Source organism: Hemitrygon akajei, chromosome 11, assembly GCF_048418815.1.
Source record: "Hemitrygon akajei chromosome 11, sHemAka1.3, whole genome shotgun sequence".
NCBI lineage: Eukaryota > Metazoa > Chordata > Chondrichthyes > Myliobatiformes > Dasyatidae > Hemitrygon > Hemitrygon akajei.
The window spans coordinates 160,174,530-160,187,056 of NC_133134.1; the positions used below are offsets into that span (position 1 = coordinate 160,174,530).

General features: G+C 44.0%; 1 protein-coding gene across 6 annotated transcripts in view; it reads left to right on the forward strand.

Moving 5' to 3' along the window:
• The window catches only part of ndrg3b (ndrg family member 3b), a 125,125-nt gene that overhangs the window by 41,911 nt on the left and 70,687 nt on the right, over positions 1 to 12,527 (forward strand). For all 6 annotated transcript variants that reach the window (XM_073062078.1, XM_073062075.1, XM_073062074.1 and 3 more), the window contains exons 2-3: positions 920 to 988; positions 10,956 to 10,991. In XM_073062078.1, coding sequence (XP_072918179.1) covers positions 932 to 988; positions 10,956 to 10,991 — 93 coding nt within the window. In that variant the 5' untranslated portion in view covers positions 920 to 931. The remainder of the gene's footprint in view (positions 1 to 919; positions 989 to 10,955; positions 10,992 to 12,527) is intronic.

The following is a 12,527-nucleotide window of genomic DNA, read 5'->3' on the forward strand; positions in this document are numbered from 1 at the left end:
CTACCCCTTTTCCACTCTCAGTCCATAATAGAGATCCATATCAGAATCAGGTTTATCATTACTCACATGTCATAAAAATTTGTTTGTTTTTGAGATGGCAGTATAGTGCAATCCGTAAAATTATTACAGTACTGTGCAAAAGTCTTAGGCACCCTAGCTATATACAGTTGCCCCTCCATATCCACAGGTTCTGCATCTGCGGATTCAACCAACCGCGATCGAAAATGTTTTGGGGAAAAAAATTCCAGAAAGTTCCAAAAAGCAAAACTTGAATTTGCCGTGCGCTGAGCACTATGCTGAATCCGCGCGAATGAAGTGATGTGTAGGCATACCCCGCTGTAGCCTCCCGCCATTTCACAGATCCTCAGTCTCTCTCCAGCACTCGCTGTCTGAACATTGTTCGCCTCGCGTCTCGTTCGGTCGCTACTTGTGTTGTGCGTAAGAGGACGGAGTTTAAGGCTAGTAAGGGATGGCTGGCTAGCTATGTACAGCGCTACAGCCTCAAGAACTTAAAGATCCCGGGAGAGTCGGCATCAGCGTTCCCAGAAGAGCTGCGATGGTTGCGTCTGTACTGAACATGTACAGACTTTTTTTTCTTGTCATTATTCCCTAAACAATACAGTATAACAACTATTTACATAGCATTTACATTGTATTAGATATTATAAGTAATCTAGAGTTGATTTAAAGTATATGGGAGGATATGCATAGGTTATATGCAAATACTACGCCATTTTATATAAGGGACTTGAGTATCTGTGGATTTTGGTATCTGTTGGGGGTCCTGGAACCAATCCCCCACGGATACTGAGGGACGACTGTACTATATATACGTTCCTAAGACTTTTCTACAGTACTGTATTATCATCGGATATCAGGACTATGTGCTAAATGTGCTTTTTTTTTGGTGCGTTTTTAGAACTTGGTTGTGATGGAGGAACTGCAAGACGTCCAGTTGACCGAAATTAAGCCACTTCTGACAGATGGGGTAAGGAGATTATCTATTTGAGTCTTTCGTATTACTGCACTGATGAACCGGAGAAGAGGTTGGGTTAATTGTGGAAGCTTGAGGATTATATTCGATTAAGGCCAGGATTTTAAAAAGCAGTGGGTTTTATTAAAGCAGATAACTGTCCTGTTGAATCCTGGAAGAAAGGGATTCTGTTATTATCTAACTGCCTCCATATCTGCGTCTGGAGTCTTCACAGCTGCTTTGCAAGCTGTTTAGTGTGTTCCACCGAGGCAACAAAGTTAAATAATTCCAGTCTCGCCAGGAGCACCCATGCGATGCAGGTCCAGCATAATGATTTTTAGATGGAGAAAGTTTCTCGAATATTTAATACAGCAGCTTGTTCTGAGGTGATCAGCATTGCTAAGCTTCTCAATAAGTAATGATCATCGTGCCACACCGGTAAGTATTCCGTTCCCTTAGCTTCGTCCGTTCTTTACGAGGCTGAGTTGCTGACTCGATGCTCAACCCAGCACAGATGGAAAGTGTGCAAAGAGCCGGCTGGATTCGAAGCCGGGACCACTCGCCTGGAAGTCCAGTGCTGATGCCTCTACACTGCTTATCAGTGCTCATAGCACGTAAAGTTAGGTTAAGTCATACTGGTTAAATGTGGTCAGTGCTTTGGTTAAAATAAAAACCGTGCTGGAAATACTCGGGTTCAGGGCAACACAGTAGTGTAGCAGTTAGTGTAAGGCTTTACCGTGTCAGCTCAATTCCTGCTGCTGTCTGTATGTTCACCCTTTAACCATGTGGGCTTCCTCTAGGGCCCAGACCCTCGGTTAATAATAAGGATCCGTGGCATGCAAAAGGCTGGGAACTCCTGAAGCTCCGGTTTTCTCCCACGTTCCAAAACACACCCGGGTTAGTTTTTGTTTAAGTTGTGGGCGTGCTACGTTGGCACTTGAAGCTCAGTGACACTTGCGGCTTGACCTCAGACTGTGTTGGTCATTGATACAAGCGACGTATTTCACTGTTTCGATGTACAGATGACAAATAAAGCTCATCTGCTATCTTTCAATCAACAACTAAGTCAGCCAGTGTGTTAGATTGGGTTCTGAGTATACATGTAGTAGCAATGTCAAGTTACTCATAATACTGTCATTTTCCAGAGCAGGAGAGACTGAACTCATGAAAGAAACTACAGCAGTCTGTCTCAAGCTAAGCATATTTTCCTTATGCTGGAAATGCAGGAAATTCACATGCAAATTGTGCATTGCCAATGTCAAACACTAATAACAGTGAATGTTCTTTAAGGTTGTTATAGCCGGGGGTGGTAGTGGGGATAAGCTCCCACTACCTATTAAATGCTCCCAGTGGCGTGCATCTCAAATAGCCTCTGACAACCAAGTCCAGCTCCTGACCTTCACGTGAGGCTTAGCAGTTAAACCGGGCGGAACCGTTTCTGCTGACAGAAGAGGCTTCGGGCAGATGGGGCTCTTTGGTCGTGGTTGGCAGCTCACTTAGGAGAGGGAAAACTCTGATCTCAAATGTCTCCTGCCTTGCAGCTACACACTCTCATGGGGAAGGCTTCAGGATAAACCTCTGAGGGAAACTCCTGGAGCTGGACATGCGAAGCTAGTCCTACGTTGAGTTCAACGCTGCTGGTGCCAAACGGTATCAGTCTCTGCAGTTTGTTTGGATTCATCGGCTGTGTGGAGTGGGTGAGCTTGCACCTCGTCAGCAGCCTGCTCTCCCTACCGTACCACCTTGGCTTGCACATCACGTAGTCAGCAGGGACACAACATCCATGGGCGACCCCGACCAACAGAGGGTTACACGGCTTGACTGACAGGAAGGTTACTTGATCATACTCATTTTTAAGTGAAATCAAATTGTTATGATATACAGGTGGCCCCCGTTTCTTGACAGTTCACTTTACGACAACTCGCTGTTGCGAAAGACCTACATTAGTACCTGTTTTCGCTAACCAAAGAGGATTTTTGCTTTTACGAAAAAATGATGCCCCGCTTTATACGTGTGTTTACCCCGAGAAAGACTACAATGACGGTGAAGCCTTGTGCGGGCAGTTGTTTGTGCATGCATGTACATGCTGACTTTTTTTTCTCTTGAAATCGATTTTGGTTCGCTGACTTCCCGAGTTTGATAAGTGAAACTACACCGTAATGCAATATTTCTACTTTATATAGAGTGTATATTTATCATATCTTTCCTGCTTTTGCTATATGTTAGTGTTATTTTAGTTTTATGTGTTATTTGGTAGGTTATTTTTTGGGTCTGGGAGCGCTCAAAAATTTTTCCCATATAAATTGATGGTAATTGCTTCTTCGCTTTACGACATTTCGGCTTCCAAACAGTTCCATAGGAACGCTCTCCCTTCGGATAGCGGGGGAAACCTGCATATGCAGCTGTCAAGGGAACAAGGTTAGCTGAGCTCACACAGAGGACTCCTCAGCAAGTCAGGAGTGTAATGGGCCATGGAAACTTTCCAATCTAAATCTCTGTTCAATGAATGTGGCTGGAAAGTGGACATAGCAATGTAGGAAAGCGCTGAGTCTATCGATTGTTGGACAGTATGCTGGTTCTCCTTAACCGTCTATGCACTGTTATAGCTTTCCCTGGTGAGCCAGGCCACATCGAGTTTATTGTCATCTGGCTCTACATGTATGCAACCAAATGAAAACATGTCCCTCAGGCCACAGTGCGCCCACCAAACATGTATCATACACAGCACATGGAACAAAATATTGCCGTAAGTAATATTCTGGATACATGTAGGGCACAGCGCAGGTAAACAGCTGCTGTCCTAATGGCGAGATCTCGGTGGTGGAGACCTCCGAGCAGCCCTCACAAATTGATATTGTACTCCACACTCCCTCAGATGGATTCAGAACATCTTTGGTTCTCACTTAAAGCAAACCACCAATATTATCTGCAAAGTCCTAGCCAATATCTGTTCCTCAGTTGTCAGGATCTTCCTACGTACAGATTGGCTGCACTTTCTTCCACACTGCCAAACACAGAGGTCAGGAAAGAAACTATACAACTGAAAACTGTTATTTTTCTAAGATGGTTATCTTAAAGTAATTTCACATTTCATAATTTGAAAGATGGAATAAACTTGTGTCCTTGAGTGCTGGAACCTGCTAATCAGGTACTCATCTTGATAGATTCCATTGGAACCCTGAGCCAATGCTACTGTTGGTTATTGGGACAAAATTAAGTGTTTTTGAGAAATAAATTACAGTTGTTTACAATATTTTTTTCCCTCTATTTCATCGATGGGATGGCTGACAGATGCACTGGCGATTTCACTTTCTGGAATGTGTGTCAGCGCAGGTTAGCCATTGAGTTGGAGGTTGAAGTCCGATCAGTGGAATGTTTTGGATGTGACCGCTGGGTCACAAGTTTAAATGTCGCTATGTGGGGATTTTGAGTATGTGCATTCCCGACCTGGTCACCGGAGCCTCGGAGGATAAGTAGCCTAAGTAACGTGGAAGAAAGGAGTCGTAGGCATTTTTTTTGTCGTTCTACGGCACTGCAAGTCATAGACTAAACCTTTCCTGAAGAAGACCAACTAAAATGAGAGCCAAAAATTGGGAATAAAATCTGAACAATTCCAGAAGCAAAATCTCAGTGGTCCAGGGATGAGCTCTGTTGCAGCATTCTCAATCCCAATAATCAAGATTGGTCCACTTGTGCACTTTGAATTCGGGTTCTAAAAAAAAATCTACACTTAGCAGTCACTTTATTAGATATACCTGCTCATTAATGAAGATATCTATTCAGCCAATCATGTGGCAGCAACTCAATGCTTTAAAAACATGCAGACATGGTGAAAAGGTTCAGTTGTTATTCAGACCAGTGTTAATGATGGTGATGTTGAAGAGTTATTGCATTCTCATGGTGAGAGCATTAATAATGAAGAGCTTTGAGAAATGGCAGAACAACGCATCCTGGGTGAATCTGAGGACATGAATGGTGAAGAGGAAACACCGGCAAGAAACCTCACCACAAAATTCCTCAGCGCCAGCATCACGACGATCACACAAATCATGTTCATCGATAATGACCCTGACTGGGAGCGAAGCAATAAGGCAGAGAGGTGCTCTCGACATGATTTCCTGCTACTGAGAACTGCTTCCTGAGAGGAAACTTAAGAAAAGGCAGTCAACTCTCGACACCTACTAGAAGAAGAAGCCAAAGTTAGAGGAGGACCCACAGCCCGATTTTCTCTCCCCCCGCCCCCCCCCACCCATAGGATGTAACCACAACCCGCTTCCCTCCGCTGCTGATTTTTGTTTATCAGGCACAAGTGTCCATTTATGTAATGTTGTAATGACCCTGCATAGCACTCCACGTCCGAGGAACACATCCTCAGCGTTAAATGGGGTCTAAGTGTATATTAAATAGTTAAATAAGTACATAGTGCAAAAATAAAAATTTTAAAATGTTGTAAGGTGATGTTCATTTAAGGGTTCAAAGCCCATTCAGAAATCAGATGGCAGAGGAGAAGAAGATGTCCCTGAATCGTTGACTGTGTGCCTTCAGGCTTCTGTACCTCCTCTCCGGTAGCAATGAGAAGAGAGCATGTTCGGGGGAGACGGGGTTCCTTGATGATGGATGCTGCATTTTTGAGGCATCACTCCTTGAAGATGACCTGGATACTACGGAGGCCTGGATGCACGATGGAGCTGACTAATTTTACAATTCTCTGTAGCTTCCTTCGATCCTGTGTGGCAGCCCTCCCACTCCCCCCATACCAGGACGGTGATGCATCCAATTAGAATGCTCTCCATAGTATTGTTTTACAGATGAGATTGGACTACGAGATCAGAGTGAACGCTATCATAAGCTCACTGAATGTACTTCTAATCTGCTGTGCATTTGTTCCCTGAAATTATCGACCTTTATTTCTGTAATGCACTTTCTATTTTGAATTAATTCCCACTCTCTATTGATCTGCCGTGATTCTAGTTGGCTTAGAGCAATGCGCTAGCATGTGAGTCAGGAGCTCAAGTCTAGCAGGACAGGTTATTAAAGAGGTTTCAGGACAATTAATGCATAGAATGTAGGAGTGGAGAGGCTGTGCTCGAATTGTACATGACCCCCCCCCCCCCCCCCCCCCACCAACCGCCACTGTTCTCCTGCCATCACCCACACTTGGGGTAATTTACTGTGGCTATTTGCCCTACAAGCTCACCTTTATCATGTGAGGAAATACACACAGGTTCAGGAACAGTTGTTGACCTTCCACCATCAGGGTGGAGGTACAGAAGCCTTGGGTCTCACACCACCAGGTTCAGCTACATCCATCAGTCTGCTGAACTGGAATGGTTAACTTCATTTACCATGACTCTGAACCGATTCTACGATCTACGGACTCACTTTCAAGGACTCTTTACGATTCATGTTCTCAGTATTATTTATTTGCGGCTTGTCATCTTCTGCACGTTGGTTATTTGTCAGTATTTGTTTATGTGGAGTTTTTCTGAAAGAGTTCTATTATATTTCCTTTTCTCCTGTAAGTGGTGCTAGAAAATGAATTTCAGGGTGGTATATCTCTTAGAGATGCATTTTGATAGTAAGTTTCCTTTGAAATGGGGAAAACGTGCAAACTCTACTCAGACAACAGCCGAGGTCAGGGGAACCCAGATCTTTCCAATTGAGGCAGCAGCACTACCTACTACACTACTGTCACGCTCTTTAACAGAACTGCTGATCACCTTACCTCAAACTATTTTAAACCCAATTCCTTGAACCAAAAAGCTAAACACTTCTTGCCCTTCAACCATCAGGGTCCTGAACCAGCATGGATAAACTATAACTGAACTGATTCCACAATCAATGGACTCACTTTCAAATACTCTACAGCTTATATTCTGAGTATTTATTTATTTAATTTTTCACAGGATGTCTTATTTTGCACATTGGTTGTCAGGCTGTGTAGTTTTTCATTGATTCTGCAATAAATGGGATGTCAAATGAAGATTGTTTGATAGCTCTGGGCCTGTATTCTCTGGAATTCAGAAGAATGAAGGGTGACCTCATTAAAACCTATCGAACAGTGGAAGGCCTTGATAAAATGGATTTGGTTTCCTATAGTGGGAGAGTCTAAGACCAGAGGATACAGCCTCAGTATAGAGGGGTGTCCTTTTTGAATGGAGATGAGGAGGAATTTCTTTAGCCAGAGAGTGGTGAATCTGTGGAATTCATTGCCACAGGCAGCTGTGAAGGCCAAGTCTTTATATTTAAAGCAGAGGTTGATAGATTCTTGATTGGTCAGGGCAGGAAGGGATACTGGGGCGGGGAGGAAGGCAGGAGATTGGGGCTGAGAGTGAAACTGCATCAGCCATGGTGAAATGTATATCGTGGTCTTATGGACTTGTTGGCAAGAAAGGGTTTTTTCTTGCCGGCAACGTCCAATGCCCATTCCAGGATGATGCTCGGAGACTTGGGTATATGATTATTTTTTGTGTGTAACTGTTTATTGCAGTCATATATGTGTTATTTGTGTCCTGTGTTCCTTATGACAGTTGACACTGTGTTTTGCACTGTGTTTTTGAACACTGTTTCGTTTGGTTGTATTCATGGGTATTCACGTATGGTTGAATACAATTAAACTTGAACTTGTGATCTTTGTTATCCCCACAGTTTGGGGATAAGTTCACTCAACTTCATTTGCCCCATCACTGAAATGTTCCCACAATCCACGGACTTTCAAGAACTTTTCATCTCAAGTTTTCAGTATTTATTATTATTATTATTATCATTATTATTATTATTATTATTATTATTATTATTATTATTATTATTATTATTATTATTATTTCTGTGTTTGCACAGTTTATCACCTTCTGCACACTGGTTGAATGCACAAGTTGGTGCCATCTTTCATTGATTTTATTATAGTTATTATTCTATTATGGATTTACTAAGTATGAGAGCAAGAAAATGAATCTCAGGGTGGTAAATGGTGACACGTGCGTGCTTTGATAATAAATTTAAACTACTTGGTTTTGATACCACAGTTTGTTTGTCATTATGTTCCGTGTCATATGACGTGGGCAATCATGGTCTTTCCGTGATCATGATTGTTCTTGGCAAATTTTACTGCTGAAGTGGTTTGCCTTTGCCGCCTTCTGGACAGTGTCTTTACAAGACGGGTGACCCCAGTTATTATCAATACTCTTCAGAGATTGTCTGCCTGGCGTCAGTGGTCGCATAACCAGGACTTGTGATCTGCACCATCTGCTCATACAACCATCCACCACCTGCTCCCACATGACTCTGATCGAAGGCTAAGCAAGTGTTACACCTGCCCAAGGGTGACCTGCAGGGTAGTGGAGGGAAGGAGCACCTTACACCTCCTTTGGTAGAGATGCATCTCCACCCCACCACCCTGGTGCCACAGTAGGGGTACCAAAAATAACAGGGCATAGATTTGGGGTGAGAAGGAAAGATCTGAGTGACAAGCTCTTTGTATAGTGGTTGATATAGTGGAGGATGCTATCATGTATTTGCTGCACAAATCCCTCTCTCACCTAGATGGGGTCAGTGGTGCTGTGAGGATTACATTCCTGGACTTCTCTAGTGCCTTTAACACCATCCAGCCCAAGATCTTAAGGCACAAACTAACGGAGATGGGAGTAGACTCTCACATGGTGGATTGGATAGTGGACTACTTGACAGAGAGACCTCAGTATGTGCGGTTGGGAGACTGTAGGTCTGACACGGTGGTCAGCAGCACAGGAGCGCCGCAGGGACAGTGCTCTCTCCGGTCCTGTTCACCCTGTACACATCAGACTTCCAATATAACTCGGAGTCCTGCCATGTGCAGAAGTTCGCTGACGACACGGCCATAGTGGGGTGTGTCAGGAATGGACAGGAGGAGGAGTATAGGAAACTGATACAGGACTTTGTGATATGGTGCAACTCAAACTACCTGCGTCTCAATATCACCAAGACCAAGGAGATGGTGGTGGACTTTAGGAGACCTAGGCCTCATATGGAGCCTGTGATCATTAATGGAGAATGTGTGGAGCAGGTTAAGACCTACAAGTATCTGGGAGTACAGTTAGACGAGAAGCTAGACTGGACTGCCAACACAGATGCCTTGTGCAGGAAGGCACAGAGTCGACTGTACTTCCTTAGAAGGTTGGCGTCATTCAATGTCTGTAGTGAGATGCTGAAGATGTTCTATAGGTCAGTTGTGGAGAGCGCCCTCTTCTTTGTGGTGGTGTGTTGGGGAGGCAGCATTAAGAAGAGGGACGCCTCACGTCTTAATAAGCTGGTAAGGAAGGCGGGCTCTGTCGTGGGCAAAGTACTGGAGAGTATAACATCGGTAGCTGAGCGAAGGGCGCTGAGTAGGCTACGGTCAATTATGGAAAACCCTGAACATCCTCTACATAGCACCATCCAGAGACAGAGAAGCAGTTTCAGCGACAGGTTGCTATCGATGCAATGCTCCTCAGACAGGATGAAGAGGTCAATACTCCCCAATGCCATTAGGCTTTACAATTCAACCGCCAGGAGTAAGATATGTTAAAGTGCCGGGGTTGATTGTATTTAATGTATCTAAGTAAACTACTTAAGAACTTTTTAAAAAGCTATTATCAATCCTTTTTGAGAGAGTGATTTAGATGCATATCATATTTTTACTGAGTAATTTATGTAATTAGTTTTGCTAAAACAAGTGTATGGGACATTGGAAAAAGATGTTGAATTTCCCCATGGGGATGAATAAAGTATCTATCTATCATCTATCTATCTATCGATATTTGAAACATATTGCCATGGTGATTGTGTCTGATTCCACCATCTTTAGTGACACTTAGAAAGACACTGGAATAGACCAGACATGGACAGATTCAGTCCTAATAAAGGTTAACGAGAGTCCTAATGGCATGGATGCTATGGGCCAAAGAGCCTGTTTCGGTTCAAGTTCAAGTTTAATTGTCATTCAACCACACATGAATATTCATGAGTATAGCCAAATGAGACAGCGTTAATTTGGGGCCAAGGTGCCGAACACAGCACAAGCACGAGGCACTTACTCTGTAAGATAACAAGTACATATACGGTATCAGTAAAATAGAGTCACACAGGTAAAGTATAGCCCAAGACCCGGAGTCCATGAATGTTGTAGGACTCTACAGTGAAACACGATATGGCTTGTCTACTGCCGAGTGAACACTGGGGGGGGGGGGGGGGGGGGGTAGAGGCCAGCACTGACTCCACCTTGGGAGCCACACCACACTGCCCCTGGTGGAGTGCACCGACTCTGACCCCTCTCTCCTGGGGGCTGTAAACAGGCGACACCTCGGCTTGAGGCCTAGTCCTCACTGTGATTGAGGCCACGCAGCTCCCTCACCATCAGTGAAGCAGATTTGCAGCATTCCACGATAACAACATCCACTAGGGTCTTGTAAAACTTTGACTTTCTGTCTCCAATAGATACCTCTCCAATCTATCCAAGGTCAGTTCCACGCCCATGATCCACAGGGGCAGTGTTCTCAATGCTACTGTGGATCACTTGCCTACTGACGTTCCAGTCCCTCAGGACCAGGCGCTCGTGTGTATGGAGCTGGGGTTGCTCAAGGTCGAAAGTTGTCCAAAACATCAGCCTCCATATTCCTCGGAAACAAACAGCCTGAATTAGCTTTCAGTGGTGTATTTGTGCCTCTTGTTCCTGGAGGATCTCAGATAGATGCTTCCTTAATTGGAAACTAATTGTCACTACCTTAATTAGCTGCCTGCTGCTTGAAACGCTTGTAATTTTCATGAGATTCTCCACATGCAACGGTCATAATATTTAATTCAGCATGGAAGCATGTTTGTGCTTGTGCTGGTTCGTGTAATCCATTGAGAAGATTGACTGGCAAGTCGTCACATCCTGATGTTCCATTGACCTTGGGCACTCTCTGAAACATCAGCAGGTTCGCATTTAATTGGATATTAATGGCTCCCTTTTTTCCTTTCTCCACAGAACTCTGCAAGGAACTTCCAGGATTTTGACTGCCAGGTAAGTCATTTCTGTATCTTCTGGGCAAGTGGTCTGGTGTTTTGCCATCTTTATCCTTTGTTTCAGATTTAAAAGGATTTGAGTTCCGGCCTGGCAATTGTGGGAATGGAGGGCAGTGTATGCAAAATTCAGGACATTGTAGCTGACTTATCACTTCTTGTTTTGTGAAACACTTGCCTTTTACAGCATTTACAGGGTCATTTTAGGCTTGTTGTCTTGAGGCCTGAGCTTTGATAGCAGATCACAGCCAGGGCAACAGGCAAAAACAAAATGGTGGAAATGTTCCAATTTCTGGTACATCACCTGTGGAGAGGTGGTCTTGGATTATTGAATAAATTGTTAATGTTTTCTTGTTGTGCTTTCTTTATGCTTTTACGTTTGTACAATCAGAATCAGGTTTAATATAATCAGCATATGTCGTGAAATTTGTTATGATAGATAATTTATTGATCCCAAAGGAAACTGCAGTGACACAGTAGGATTGCAAGTGCACAGATAACCAAATATTAGAAGTAAGAAAGAATAAAAAATAAGTTACCTCAAACAGTCTAACAGGAGGGGGTCATCTCTTCCCCGGCTATAGGCTGACTCATTACAGAGCCTAATGGCTGACGGTGAGAATGAGCTCATAAAGTGCTCTTTGGAGCAGTGCAGTTGTCTGAGTGGCAGCAGTGCAAAGCAATACATTCAGAAATCTGATGGCAGAGGGGAAGAAGCTGTTCCTGAATCGCTGAGTGTGTGCCTTCAGGCTCCTGTACCTCCTTCCTGATGGTAGCAATGAGAAGAGGGCATGTCCTGAGTGATGGGGGTCCTTAATGATGGATGCTGCCTTTTTGAGGCATCGCTCCTTGAAGATGTCCTGGATGCTGGCGAGGCTAGTACCCATGATGGAGCTGACTGAGTTTACAATTTCCTGCAGCTTATTTCGATCGTGTGCAGTGGCCCCCTTCCTATCCCCGTACCAGATGGTGATGTAGCCAGTTAGGATGCTCTCCACGGTGTATCTGTTTGTCTGCAAATGCTGAGTGGATTTTTCAGTAGTTTGTAGTAAATCTGGTTTTGGACTTCACTAGGTTATTTGTAAGCCTGGATCATGGCAGCATAAATCAAACCCGCCTTTGTTGTCTCACAGACTGTTCTTATCATAGAATTCCCTTATCTGCCCAGCTCGAGCCAGTTTTCGGTATAAAGCCTGACCAGGTTTTTGTGAGAGTGAGTTGGTTATGGCTAACAGTTAGATAGCCGCAGTGTGCTACTTGCTCACACTGCTGTACAGTTACTCCTTTTTGTTTTGTGAACATCAAATAAAATGGCTGTTCGCTCAAGACTTGAACCTCAGTTCTGGACCGTATCTTGTCCAGATCCAACAGTGGTCACTGCTCTGGCTGCAGCGATGTCTGACCTCACGTCTGTGGTCCCATGACGGTCACTCAGCTCTGGGATGAACTGAAGCTGTGGCCTGCTCCCTGCTGCAGTGATGCCAGGCTTCATGTCTCTTGTAAAACTTCAGTTCTGAAGCTAGTTGTTACTCTTGTT